Source organism: Nannobrachium achirus, assembly GCF_963921795.1.
Source record: "Nannobrachium achirus genome assembly, chromosome: 20".
In the NCBI taxonomy this organism is placed as follows: domain Eukaryota; kingdom Metazoa; phylum Chordata; class Actinopteri; order Myctophiformes; family Myctophidae; genus Nannobrachium; species Nannobrachium achirus.
Window position 1 is genome coordinate 45346494 of NC_137827.1, and position 15456 is coordinate 45361949.

Consider the following 15456-nt stretch of genomic DNA (forward strand, 5'->3'; position numbering starts at 1 on the left):
GTGAAAATATTGGTAAAAAAAGGAAGAAAAACTTTACAAAAAGCCCACTATGGACCGGTCCGGTGCATGGTTAGAACTGACTTGACGTGGTACAAGTTTAAAACCTCTGGGCACTTTGATCAGGGAAAGCTTAAAAAAAATACAGACATGATACACACACACACGTGAGCTATCGTGTAACCGTAACACTCAGTCTCAGCCTTAACTTTTTTTAATACAAACAAATTATAGCAGCTGTCATTGGTATTGAAAGGTGCATTCAGTAAAGGGATACCCTTTAGATGTCATGTATGATGAGGAAGGGAAGGGCAGGAAAGCGAAATTCAGTGCACAAGCAAATGAAATGACAAAAGGCTGACAAATGTCATGTCAACTTAATACCACTGAACAAAAGAACTGAAAGTCAGAACGTTCGAACTTCGAAGAGGTCCCAGCAATCAGCTTGCACTTGTTCTCGCTCATTTGACGGGGAAGGCAGTTTTTTGTACCGTATGTTATTCAATGGTTGACATTTTGTAATGCTTTATTTCAGAATTAAGGTCAACGTAGAGAGACAGAGGGGGAGAAAGAAGTGTGACATGACATGTAAGGAGCATAGAGTATGGTCTGTGCACTAACTCAGTGGTTCTCAACCTTTTCAGGTCACAACCCCCAAATAATCATATTTTAACTGGGGACCCCCCCACCCTGACGAGCACTAAGAGTTGAGACATTACATTTTGTAAAACACTATATTCTATTGTGAAAATAGAAAATGTTCACAATTTCTGCCTCTAATATTTGACAATTTGGCCAAGGTTTAATTTGTCATTTTAGATGTATTAAAAAGTCCTTAAATTGTCACTCTAGAAATGTGCATATACGTTCTATACACTTAAACCTTATCTTGTTTTGTTTACTGTTGAGTGAGAAAACAATGTTACACATTAAGTTAATCATCTGGGAACCCCCCCTGGAGGTCCCGACCCACAGATTGAGAACCACTGCACTAACTGGCTGAGGCACCACGCACCCCTATTTAACCTATGCTTAACATATGTATAATTATTCAAGTTCAATATATAATCAAGTTCAGTTAGTTATGTCATGGCCACACAATAAGCCACCAAAACCCTGATCTTGCAGCCACTAGGTGTGTCCACTAGATGATGATCTTGGGGATTTTGTGGGCATGACATAAGTAACGGTGCCATGTCACCTCTACTCTTCGGTAATGGACAAAATGGACCATTTTTGATACATTTCTTTAGTCTACTCCGGGGCACAACTGGAAACCTTCACAAAAAGATAATTGATGCCATGCAGGAAAGTGGAGCATTTTGATGGAGTTTAATTAAATGCATAACATTTTGGGAATAGCTCGATAAACCAATGAACCAATCGAGATGAATGATAGACCGGAAAGCGCGGATCTTGCATGCTTTTAGACGTAATATCATTGCTTGAAGTCTTATTAAATTAGATGAAATAAGGAGTCAGCAGTATAATTTAGTGAGACAAAGCGACATTGGTCATGTTTTCACAAAGAGAGGGTATCTGAACATAAAATATATTATTTTTATGGCCTGGGAAAAAGATTAGAGCAAGTAGGCTACTAGGTATTCCCAGTACCACAACTTTGGTTTTGGTTTGGTTCATATTTTAGAGCGTAAATAGAGAAAAGAAAAGATGAGTGTTAAAATGTTTTCATTTAGTAAGTGGCTAACTATGTCTTTTTAGACACAATAAGCCAGTGATTTCTTTATTACTATTTACAGTAACTCTACTAGACTCCATAAGTCACATCTACCCATGAGAAATTGCGGTGTATCTTGGGAATGGGATTATTGTGTCTAAAAATACATATTTAGCCACTTGTTCATAAATCAATAATATAATTGCTTCATAACACTACTACCAGAGATTATAAACAACATTTACACACAAATTAATGATTATGTCTGATATGATTTCTACGGCCTCCTGTGTACTATTTTAAAAACGTATGTGGTTGTCCACCCTCGATGTTGAAAACATCTGACAGAATTGCTTGATATGCCAATGGCATCGCAAAGCTCAGTGATAAAGCTGGTGGAAATATTGCTTTGATCAAAATTTCATATGCAATTTTAAAAAATACATCTTCAAAACACTTACTTAACAGAAGCCTTTGTTGGCTCGGACAGCACATGCTCTAACAAATGGTATCTGTATTTAAATTCTACAGCAGTAATCTGAACTGTTCCTTGAAAGAAATGCTAAAGAAACAGTGCATAGCTTACAAAAGGCAGCAATGGCTCAGGAGGTAGAGCGGGTTCAGGTTGGAATCCCCTCTCCTCCTGGCATCACGTCTACAGTAAGTGTCCTTGAGCAATCACTGAACCTCTAACTGCTCCTGGCGAGCAGGTTGCCGTTTAGCGTTGCTGCCGGTGTGTGTATGGCTTAAACACCACATAAACCTTATGGCCCCTTCATTGTCCGGGATCCCCCAGGGGTCTTTACCTGCTCTCTCATTAGTTCCCCCCAAGTTAAGTGGTCATATGGTGAGGAGCGTGGCATTTTTCAGAGCATGCTGCTTGGATCGATATACTTTTAAGTTGCTATTTATCACAATAAAGTAAACACATTGGATGTGCCAACACGTCAAACTCTTTGATGTCTCCCAGTGCCCAGTCCCAGTTTGACGTGTTGTACAGTAAGCTACGGTTAAACTGTAGCTTACTGTACAAGGCACTCGTTTCTGAAGAGAAACACTCCAATTCCCGGAATGCAAGGGGAGATCACGTGACCATGAAGTCGCGTTTCCTTGTAGAGAGCCTGTGTTATGAGATTCACAAAAGTGCATTTATCTCCTAATCAAACTTTTAAATCACGTTCATGTTTAAAACGAGCCCTTCTCTACGGGCTGGTACAAAAGCACAGATGGCCACGGTTGATATTTTTCTGTTCTGAGTGAAAGAAAATACTATCGCAAAAAAATCCAGGACATACTCGGATTACATCTACTCAGATTACTTTTACTCCTACCCTCCGAAATAAGGTAAAATCAATAAATGAATTGGGCACTGGGCGATAAATATTTCATCATGGGCACTCAATATGTAGTGTATTATCAATGAAATCTTAAGTGTTTTTTGCCAATTATTTAGGAGCCCACTTGAGAATCGCTGGTATACACGATACTAGTGCGGTGTGCGGAGGTGTCGGTCACACCTGTTTCCATCATTTGTATGTGGTCCCACGGTGACCCTGGACATCCTACCAACCGACCACCGGGTCCCCCAACCACAGGTTGGGAAACCTGCGCTCGTGCGGCGACTCACAATGAGCCGATAATGACTCCTCGTTCTTTATGCTTTTCACTTCGTGAGAGAGAGAGAGAGAGAGAGAGAGAGAGAGAGAGAGAGAGAGAGAGAGAGAGAGGGAGGCACACAGATGGACGGAAAGGGAGATAAAGAGAGGGAGAAAGAGGGAGAGAGAGCTAGCGATTTGTTCTTTATTAAACTGATACTCGGTAATGGCCTCATTCTCTCCTCTCAAAGACTCCCATTTGCACCTCGGATGATGATGGGGCGACGAGCATAAAAGGACTGATGCTTGCATGTATCCGTGCGCACGCACGCGCACACACATACACACACACACACATGTGCGCGCACTAGGATGAATTTCAGCTTCTTAATGCAGTAATGCCCCACATGAATACCTGGAGAGACTGGAGAGTGGGAGCACAAAACAACACATAATTAAGAGTCTCTCTCCTCGGCCTAGTTTCTCTCTCTCTCTCACTCGTCTTCTACTTCTCTCTCCCCTGTCCCTGTTTGCTCTGTTCCTCTCTCTCTCTCCCCCTCATCCCTCTCTCCACCATTCTGCCTCTATCCATCCATCCCTCTCCTCTCCGTCCACTTCACACACTCTCTCTCTCTCTCTCTCTCTCTCTCTCTCTCCTCTCTCTCTCTCTCTCTCTCTCTCTCTCTCTCTCTCTCTCTCTCTCTCTCTCTCTCTCTCATCTCTCTCTCTCTCATCTCTCTCTCTCTCTCTCATCTCTCTCTCTCTCCTCTCTCTCTCTCTCTCTCTCTCTCGCTCTCTTCTCTCTCTTCCGGTCCTGTCATCTAACCGCCGCCTTTTGTCCGTCTCCCTCTCTTTCTCTCTCTGTCTTTTATTCTGACTCCAAATGGGATGGTTTGATCAATACGCTACCGCGCTCATTATTTCACAAGCACACACACGCGCTTCACGTAAACACACACAAACGGGCACGCACGCATGGCGAGTGTCTTTTGTGCTTGGTGAAAGCAGGAGGTGTAATTCCACGGAGGCCAGTTTTCTATGAGGCATTAAGGCTGATGAGTGTCCATTAGCTTGAGTCATTTAAAAAGATACCGTGACATTTTGGAAATCAGCCCAGAACTTGGGCAGGCTGACAAGCCTACACGTGGTCCCATATGAACACACGCGCAATGCAACGCAGCGGAAAGTGCCGTCTGCTTGCTTGCCTTTGTTTAGCGACGGTGCTTAAAAGCCATAGGGAAGATCTATGGTTGCTGTTCAATGTGTCTCCATGATAGTCACGTTTACGCTAAATGCATTTTAGCAGTGCTTCTGTACTGAAAACTAGAACTTCTGTGTGACAGTTTAACCATCTTGTATACTTTGTTGTATTTCATATGGCAAAAATAGCTGACCTACAGTACGAGCTTGCAGAAAGCTCCTATTTTTCTAATCGTTCGCCTCTCATGACATGCCCACAATAGGGATGCTCATGTGGTTAAAAGAGGAAAGTTATGGAGATGATTTTGGTGAACCATTTTTCTTTTACACTTTTACACGTTTTCATTAAAATATAGAAAGAATGTAAGTCCTGCACACTGTCTTCACTTACAGCAGTAGTTCATTAGGCTACAGGCTACAACGTTTCGGTCTGAATGACCTTCATCAGGCATCTAGCCAGATACCCGATGGAGGTTGTTTAGACCGAAACGTTGTAATAAACTACCTCTACGAGTGAAGACAGTGTGCGGGACTTACTGTACATTTGTTCTACCGTTGCACTGGTTGCCTGCTCTTACACCCTGTCCTAGTAGGTGTGCAAAAGGACTTTATTTCTACTTCACTCAAATATAGCCGCAACAAGTATTTGTCAATATAGCTAATGTTCGTTGCATAGCACTGTGCAGCAAGACCTTTCCAAATGTACAGTTCCCTTAAAGTAGAAGTGACTGAAACACAAGATTTCTTTTGCAATTTAACGCAATATGAATCGCATCGCAACATATCGTGATGCAGACATATTGTGATGCAGACATATTGTGACCCAAGTATCGTGATACGTATCGTATCGTGATGTTCTTGACAATACCCATCCCCACTGCGGACAGGTGCTGCCCCAGGCCGTAGGAGTACTCCCCGCCCGGCTTCCCTTCCCCGAACACGGGCCCATTGTGTTCGCACACACACCCGACAAAGCCGGATGGATGCACCACGGCAGATTCTAACCCTTATGTATACGCAACCTGTTGCTTTTCATGGTCTGTGAATATATGTACAGTAGGTATCTTAGAAAATGTGTGTGGCGATCTGTCACTCTGCCACCGTTGCTTTTAACTGTCACCGAACCTGTCACTCAAGTCACAACGCGCACACCCATGTTCACGCTCATCCACTCACCTGCATCATTCAGCGTGATGGTTCCGTCCCATTTTATGAATGGAATCGGCGCGAGTCAGTGCTGCTGCTGGAGGAGGAGGCTATGGTGAACAGAGCCAGAGGCTGCGTGGCTGTCGACAGCCAGACACAGTTCTAGCGCGACTGTTTGTTTAGCCGTTAGCTGTCAGTTAAGCCTAGTTTGGCGATTGCGTTGAGACGAGCGTCCACGGAGGAGAATCGGCGGCCAACGTGCATGATGTCTTCCCCTCACGATCGCCCATCATCATCGCTGGCTGGAAGAGCTAACAGCTGTTAACGGCGCTACGTTGTGACACACTGAGCCGCTGTACGAGCGGTGTGTGTGTGTGTGCGTTTGTGTGTGCTACAACCACAGTGTGTTACCCGAAGCGGTGACACAGGAGGAAAGCCCCGTCTACACTTAAATGTCCAGGATTCCGTGTACAGCTCAATACAGGTCGGTCTGAACTAACACATTACTCCACGAAGAGGAAATCTGAAGTGTATTCATTTTCTTTAAAGGGGAAGTTTTCATTTTCGTTTTTCATTGATTTCCTGTGGGTTATTTAAAGGAGAACTTTGAGTTTGATTTTTTCTGAGTTTCTTTTGTTGGGAACATTTCAATTGGCTATTTTCCTCTGAATGGAATGAACTGAACGGAACTGACTTTTCTTTGAACCCCTCTGAACTTAATACAAACTCCTAAAAACTTGGATTGTTGTGTGTGTGGTCTCATTATTATTCCCATTGTTGTGCATATGATTTTCTGCTGTGTTTATGGTTTCTGGTACATTCAAAAGGTCTATGGTTTCAAAAAGGGTATACTTCTGGGTTTGAACAAGGGTGCATACTTTATATGTGTGTACGCTTTGTAGCGTTTGTTATTATTTGTATTTTCTTTATTGTCAGGCTAAGCCTGACTGGCACCCCGCACGTCAATTTCAAAGCGTCTAACAAACCGCTACATAAAAATTGGCACCCCAGATGGGATGAAGCATTTAAAACAAACAAAGGAGGAAACCTACAACAAAACCGTTCAAAACCTTGTCAAACAAAGGAACCGCAAAAACGCATTTTCACCTTGTGGGAAATTTATTGCAATAAACAAACAAAACCAGCACACCAACAAACTAACAAACCGATGAACAAAACTCCAAACAAAGTCAACCAAACAATTTGTGGAATTTCCAAAATGGCGTCTCTCATGGATTCTGTGGATAACAATACCTATAATATCTCACTGTTTGACCCCCTGGTACCCTCACCTGCGAGGGTTACACAGCCAATTGGATCTGCTAATCAGCCGGGAAGGAATGAGCTACTCAATATTATTCAACCAACTCACAATACAAGCCGTCCCTCATTACAGGACATGGAAATGAGAATGCAGGCTCTCTCTCTTCAAACCCCAGGGGGGGCTATCACCGCTAAAGTAGCGAGGCCCCTGCTTTTCGAACCTCTCTCTTTTCCACCACAAGAGGGGGCTTCTGTCCCTGGATCAGAGAGGCCTTTGCCTGTCCAACCCATCTCTTTTCCACCACAAGAGGGGGCTACTGTCCCTAGATCAGCGAGCCCTCCCCTTCCTCCACAAGAGGGGGCTACTGTCCCTAGATCAGCGAGCCCTCCCCTTTCCAATCCTTTCCCTTCCAGGTCACCCGAGGGGGCTACTGGCCTTGCATCCGTGCCCCTCTCTCCTGGGAATCCGTTCTCTGGTGCCCACTCTGGTACCCCCCAAGAGGGGCCTCTTCCTGGCACATCCCGACCAATACCGATTACATCTGGGGAAAACAACAGGTCCACTCACTATTCTCCCGTCTCAGAAGCGCCACTTAGCCACCAGGAGATGGAGAAAATGCTGACAGCCTTTTCCAATAAAATCACCACTCAATATGACAATAAACTGGTCTCTCTCAATCAGGCAATAACTCGACAATTTGATTTCATGAGGAACCAAATGGACAGTTCATTAAACTGGCGTCTGAAAGCCCTGCACACTGATCTGCTCAAAAGCTTAATGGATGGCCTTAAACCCATGACTCAGACTGTACGTCATCTCCAGAGTGACGTACTGCAAATGAGTAGCCAGAGCATGGACCAGGACCATGTGAGAGCTCAGACCCTGAATATGACTTCCCTGCCTAAGTCCGGGATCACAGACCACAGACCACAGACCTCAGTACAGACCACACCTGTGACAAGTGGGAATGTCCCGACCATGGCGGTGGAGGAGCCACCATTTGCGAAAGGGAGGCTGCCACACTTACAGTCTACCATGAATTGTGGTACAACGGATCGTAATTTCATTCCTTCAGCTGAGGTGTCCCATCAAACCCATCATACCGAACTGAGGGGTAGGTATGTGGGGAAAATTCCCATAAAATTACAGTTCCCCTGTTTCGGACGGATGGAAGACAGCCAGGACCCTCTGCTGTACCTTGAGAAGTGTCATGACTTCTTGGCCCTAAACGCATTGAGCGATGAGGAACTGCTCGCTACTCTGCGTAATGTGCTCCACGGCACATCCAGGGACTGGTGGGATGTGGTGCGACTCAATACCCATACCTGGGCTGAATTTCAGGAGAAGTTCCTCTCTGCTTTCCTTGCCGAGGACTATGAGGACGAGTTGGCAGAGCGAGTGAGATCACGGGTGCAAGGAGAGGATGAAAGCATCCGTGATTTTGCCTACATGTATCGTGCCTTGTGCTTGAGATGGAAATCCACAATGACAGAGGCAGCCATTGTTAAATTACTTCTCAAAAACATTGACCCCCGGCTGGCCAGTCAGCTTCGGGGACGAGTGGGAACAGTGGATGAGTTGGTGCGTCTGGGACAGCAGCTGGAGAAAGACAAGCAAAGCCAGGATCTGTATAATCAGAGGGCAAAACGATTAACTAAACCTGGATCTGGAGATGGAACCCAGCTGTCTAAGCCACCTCAACCTTCCTCTCAGTCAAAACCAGCCACCACCCCAGCCACCACCCCAACTCAGATCTTTTGCTGGAGATGTAAAGGGAGCCATGCTCCACGGTCATGCCCACAATGGCAGCCGAGACAGAATACTTCAAATACCAATCAAGGTCGTGCAGAGCAGCCATGGGAGAAAAAAACAGCTGTGAACATGTCTATGAAGGCCTCATCCCCACCGACTGTTCACACCCCTCCAACTGTGACCTCACAGACCTTCACTCCTACTTCTATCTTCAACCCTACCTCCTCAGCCTTTGGCAGTCCAGTTCCCCAGCAGTTAATTGTACCATTAACCATCGGCCAATGGCAAGGAAGTGCTATTGTGGACACCGGGTCCTCTTACACCCTCCTTAATGAGCGGCTATGGGAGATCATTAAGAGGCCAACGGATAAGCTCAATTCTTGGACTGGGGGCCCTCTGTACTTAGCCGATGGGGAAGGAAAGCTGCCCCTTGGATGGACTGAGGTGGAACTATCCCTACAGGGGAAAACATGGGTCCTTTCTGTGGTGGTTCTCTCACCTCAGACCCTTGCCTTTCCGGTGGTCTTGGGTCTAGACTTCACCTTCTACAGTGGGCTGCAAATGGATATTTCTGGTGGAACTTACTGGTTCAGACTTGATGAGAAAGCCAGATATTACTTTGTCAACTACCGCTCAGCGCCCCAGGTTGGAGGTAAGCCAAAACCTCATGTTGCTTTCTTCTCCGCCCTAGAACCCAGGGGTATGGAACTCCCATCTTCATCAGATGTGTCACAACTGCTGACTGCTGTTCAGGAGTCACACCTGGAGACTGACTTGCAAGACCAGCTGTTGGAGCAACTCCACTGTAACACCGATGTGTGCACTACTCGGATTGGACGTACTGGCATACTGAAACACCCCATTTATTTGAACCAAGGCGTCCCCATTAAACAGAAGCCGTATCGAGTGTCTCCTCCTAAATTGCAAGTCATGAAGGAGTTGATTGATGACATGCTGAGGGATAACGTTATCGAACCCTCCAACTCTCCTTGGGCGTCTCCAGTGGTGTTGATACCAAAAAAGACAGGAAAACCTCGCTTCTGTGTGGATTACCGGAAGTTAAATGCTGACACCCATACAGATGCGTACCCTTTGCCTACCATCCAGGATATCCTCGAGAGTCTGTCTGGAGCTGCTGTGTTTACTTCATTGGACCTGAACAGTGGTTACTGGCAGGTGGAGATGGATCCTGAAGCAAAGGATAAAACTGCTTTCGTCTGTGCACATGGGCTCTTTCAATTTAAAGTTATGCCATTCGGGTTGAAAAATGCCCCTGCAACGTTTCAGCGGCTAATGGAAACTGCCCTGAAGGACCTGAAAGGGAACATCTGCTTCGTCTATCTCGACGATATCATTATCTATTCGTCATCATGGGAACAACACTTCTACGACATCCAAGCAGTACTCGATAAGCTCACAGAAGCTGGACTGACCGTCAACATGAAGAAGAGTAAGTTTTGTAGGACTACTCTGAAGTTTCTCGGACACATTGTGTCCTCTGCCGGTGTCCATGTTGACCCAGAGAAAACCGAGGCTGTCCAATCATTCCCTGCACCCACGAGCCTTAAAGCTGCCCAGCGTTTCTTGGGAATGGCCGGGTGGTATCATCGCTTCGTGCCTAACTTCTCGCAAATAGCCGACCCAATCAATGCCTTGAAGAGGAAAGGGGTGAAATTCAAATGGACTCCTCAATGTCAGGAGGCATTTGAGGAGCTGAAGGAACATCTTGTGCTCCCACCGATATTGGGCCACCCCAACTTCCACCTTCCTTTTCTGGTGTACACTGACGCCAGCGAGGTAGGCTTGGGAGCTGTATTGGTGCAGAGAACAGGCCTGGGAACCGAAGAAGTGTTGGCTTTTGCCAGCAGAAGTTTAAACTCTGCAGAACGAAACTACTCTGCCACAGAGCTCGAGTGCTTGGCCGTAGTCTGGGCCCTGGAGAAATGGCGGAACTATTTGGAAGGACGGCTATTCACAGTGGTGACGGACCACTCTTCACTGGTGTGGGTCTTTAAAACCACGAAGCCAAGTACCCGACTGATCCGGTGGGCGTTGAGACTACAAGAGTTTACGTTCACTGTGGAGTACCGTAAGGGTAAATATAATACTGTTCCGGATGCCCTATCCAGAGCACCACTGAACCAGGACGACAATCCTCCGGCCATCTGTGCCACAGTGTTGTCCACCAAACCAGCGTCACTGCCAGAGCTCCCTCTTTCCATCCAGACCATATGGGAGGCCCAGCAGAAGGACCCTGAGTGTCAGGCTCACTATCAGAACATTTTGGAGAATGAAAAGGGAGAGGTGACTGTAAATTCAACTACCACTCTTACCATCTTGGAAGATATGATCTACCGCATTGTACAGTCACCTCACAGGGCCTTATACCAACTGTATATCCCTGTTACTCTGCGACCTCTTCTCCTGGAACTGTTCCATCAGGACCCCTTATGTGGCCATCTCGGTAGGTATAAGACCTACAGGAGGATGAAAGCTCTCGTTTACTGGCCCCGGCTCAGTTTTGACGTCAAGGAACATGTCCGGAACTGTCAAGTCTGCCAGTTATACAAACCGGAAAGCCGAAAAATGGCTGGAAAACTGCAACAGACACAGGTACATCGTGCCTGGGAAATGTTGGGAGTTGATTTGATGGGCCCATTCCCCATGAGTTCCAACAGGAACGCCTATATCCTCGTGTTCGTGGACTATTACACCAAGTGGGTGGAACTCTTTGCCCTCCGTAAAGCCACGGCCACAAAGGTTTCCCAGATCTTCACTCAGGAGATTCTGACTCGTTGGGGGGTCCCAGATTACATTTTGTCTGATCGTGGCTCGCAGTTCATTGCTGGAGTGTTTCAGGAGACCTGCAAAATCTGGAAGGTGTCCCAGAAGCTCACGAGTGCGTACCATCCTCAAACTAATCTGACGGAGAGAGTGAACCGCACCTTAAAGACCATGATCGCTTCGTTTGTTGGCAATAACCACAAACACTGGGACAAACATCTTCCCGAGTTCAGGTTTGCCCTGAATTCAGCAGTTCATGAGTCCACCGGAGTAACACCAGCGGAACTCAATCTGAACAGACCACTTCGAGGACCCTTAGATGTGCTGCTGCAGCCACGGGATTTACCACCTACGTCTCCTGCCTACTCAAAGGTCGCTCAACTAGAGGAACTGAACTTGTTTGTCTCCGAAAACCTCACTAAGGGTCGTCGACGGCAAAAGCGGAACTACGACAAGCATCGACGAGACATGGAGGTGGAAGAGAATGCTCGGGTCTGGTTACGGTCTCATCCATTGTCAAAAGCAGAAAAATCATTTGCTGCTAAGTTGGCTCCTAAATGGCTTGGGCCGTACAGAGTAGTTCGTCAGGTCGGACCTGTGAACTACGAAGTAGTGCAGGAGGACTCCGGAGAAGACCTGCGAGTGGTGAATGTGGCTAGGCTCAAGCCATGCTATCCCACTGCCAAGGAAGTGGATGAACAGCAGAGGCAGAGAATTCTTCGGACCTTTGAAGAGGAGAGTGAGGATGAGGACTTCCTCGGATTCCCTGATTCGGGACAGGTTCCAATGGCAAAGGCTCCTGGGAGGAAGGACAAAAATGTCAGGGATCCGGATACTTCCGCATCTGACCTCTCATTCTCCCAGTCCCTGATGGTCAAGGATGAAGAGGAGGATGCTCGAAACAAAGTGCTCAACATCTTTCTGGAAGAAAGTGATGAAGAGGAGTTTAAAGGATTTTAAGCCTTACCTGTGGGTCGGCTTTTTCTAAGGGGGGGGGAGTGTGGCGATCTGTCACTCTGCCACCGTTGCTTTTAACTGTCACCGAACCTGTCACTCAAGTCACAACGCGCACACCCATGTTCACGCTCATCCACTCACCTGCATCATTCAGCATGATGGTTCCGTCCCATTTTATGAATGGAATCGGCGCGAGTCAGTGCTGCTGCTGGAGGAGGAGGCTATGGTGAACAGAGCCAGAGGCTGCGTGGCTGTCGACAGCCAGACACAGTTCTAGCGCGACTGTTTGTTTAGCCGTTAGCTGTCAGTTAAGCCTAGTTTGGCGATTGCGTTGAGACGAGCGTCCACGGAGGAGAATCGGCGGCCAACGTGCATGATGTCTTCCCCTCACGATCGCCCATCATCATCGCTGGCTGGAAGAGCTAACAGCTGTTAACGGCGCTACGTTGTGACACACTGAGCCGCTGTACGAGCGGTGTGTGTGTGTGTGCGTTTGTGTGTGCTACAACCACAGTGTGTTACCCGAAGCGGTGACACAGGAGGAAAGCCCCGTCTACACTTAAATGTCCAGGATTCCGTGTACAGCTCAATACAGGTCGGTCTGAACTAACACATTACTCCACGAAGAGGAAATCTGAAGTGTATTCATTTTCTTTAAAGGGGAAGTTTTCATTTTCGTTTTTCATTGATTTCCTGTGGGTTATTTAAAGGAGAACTTTGAGTTTGATTTTTTCTGAGTTTCTTTTGTTGGGAACATTTCAATTGGCTATTTTCCTCTGAATGGAATGAACTGAACGGAACTGACTTTTCTTTGAACCCCTCTGAACTTAATACAAACTCCTAAAAACTTGGATTGTTGTGTGTGTGGTCTCATTATTATTCCCATTGTTGTGCATATGATTTTCTGCTGTGTTTATGGTTTCTGGTACATTCAAAAGGTCTATGGTTTCAAAAAGGGTATACTTCTGGGTTTGAACAAGGGTGCATACTTTATATGTGTGTACGCTTTGTAGCGTTTGTTATTATTTGTATTTTCTTTATTGTCAGGCTAAGCCTGACTGGCACCCCGCACGTCAATTTCAAAGCGTCTAACAAACCGCTACATGTGTTCCTCCTTGCTCTCCCTCTCTCCTCCCCCTCCCCTTCTCTTTCTTTCCCCCCTGAAAACAACAAAATGGAGCTTGCACAAAAAAACGGATTTACACCTGTAAACCTGTGATGTGACAATGCAACTGATTCTGATTCCGTTAACACGTGTTAGGAGTTGCATTAACACTCAGGCTGTGTCACTGTGTACAGTACAGTATGTGCTGTATGTGTTGTACGCTCCTGTCTCTCCCACCTCTTCTCCCAGGAGTTGAGTCCCAGGATGTTGATGAGCAGCCTGCAGTAGTAGAAGGCCGACTGGGGAGTCTGTGTCTCCGGCTCTGGCTGCACCGGAGCTCTCATGTTCAGGCCCTCGCCTCGCTGAAACAACACAGTCAGCGGTTGACGCTCGTTACAAATCAGCACAATGCACAATTAAATGGGAAAAGATATATATTATTATTATTATTAAGGGAAGAGAATTGCCCTCTTCCAAAAACAACGATAGAAGATGATGTAATGAGATATATACTAATGGTAAAGAAAATAGAAAAGGGGCATTCCGCAGGGCGCAAACCTCTGCCAGAATGTGTTGCCTACCCCAGGGCTGTATAAAGGCCAGTCCAGAGCAAAGCACACTGGTGCTGTGTGCTTTTGTGTGTATGAGTGTGACACGGTCCAGTTTATATGTTTATCACATTGCAATGGAAACAGCAATCGGTCACAGCTCGGCACCTCGGCAAGTGAAAGTGCTTTTGGAGGTGCGCTCTAGACTCTAATCATCAACAAGCAGCCTAAAGGGCTTTGCAAGCACGACGATTTCATTTTTTTTAAAGAAACAAATGATTCTCTATGACCTCGTGCGGCAAGTGGCTGCGGCAGTGCGTTTTTTCCCAGATCTAACCCAGTTTGATTTGTGCAACTTTTCTCATTGACTCCTTTTATGACTCCTTTTCTGAGTGGAGTTTTTGTAGCGGATTCCGCACAGCATTTCACACCAAATCCAATGCGTTTTAATCATGCAGCAAACGAAAAAAAAAAAAAACACAACAGGCATGTGTGCAAAGCCCCTAAGGGTGGAGAGAAGTGCTCAGAACGTCCAGTGACCAGACAGAAGGACTGTGGAAGCTTCGGTGCAGTACGTACGTGCAGGACAAACTCCCGCTCGGCGGCGCTCTGCTTCAAGATGGCGTTGATGACGTCATTCTCCTGCTTCTCCGAAACGCACGCCGGGGGAGGGGCCGGGATGTTGAGTGGCATTCCTGGGGAGGACCAATCACAGAGGTGAGTTTGATATAAACTGAGGGTGTGTTTAATGGGATCATATGAACAGTAACCAGGGTTATAGTTAACAAAAACTAATGAAAAAAATGAAAAATATAAATTAAATAAAAAGAAGGCTTTTACGAGTTTAGCCTATTTCGCAATTCATAAGCCTAATATTCGTAAATAATTAAAAAAATACATGAAAATGGCAGATCTACAAGCTCACGCCTAGTCATGAGCTTGTAGATGGGAAATTTGTAGTAGTTTTTCTGAACTTTTTGAATCTCACAACCCCTGACAAATACCCCAGATTACAATAAAGAAATAAGACTGAGACAAAAACTAATAAAAACAAAGTAAAAAGTAAGCTTTTTTTTCAAAACTAAACTGAAGCTGAAAAAAAAAAAAAAAAAAAAAAAAAAAAAAAATATATATATATATATATATATATAATAAATTGAAGCTGTATAAAGGGAGAAAGTGAGCCTGCTTGCGTGTGTGTGTGTGTGTGTGTGTGTGCATGTGTTAGGGATGGGACGATAAGCGATATTATCGTTTATCGTGATAAAAAACACTCACGATAATCGTATCTTGGAGATTCAAATTATTGTGATATCGTCCTCCGTCATGCGCTGGGATCAATTCACCTTTTATTTGCCGAGCTGCATATCCGGTACAACTTAAACCCTCTAGAATTGGTAAAAGGTACTTATAATATACATACTTGATAG

At 45.7% G+C, this 15456-nt stretch overlaps 1 protein-coding gene across 1 annotated transcript in view; it reads right to left on the reverse strand.

The window, feature by feature from the left end:
* ralgapa1 (Ral GTPase activating protein catalytic subunit alpha 1) overlaps positions 1-15456 on the reverse strand; it is a 134631-nt gene that overhangs the window by 39436 nt on the left and 79739 nt on the right. Inside the window, exons 39-40 of the mRNA XM_080751092.1 lie at positions 14606-14721; positions 13716-13840 (exon numbers count right to left, since the gene is read on the reverse strand). Coding sequence (XP_080607218.1) covers positions 13716-13840; positions 14606-14721 — 241 coding nt within the window. The remainder of the gene's footprint in view (positions 1-13715; positions 13841-14605; positions 14722-15456) is intronic.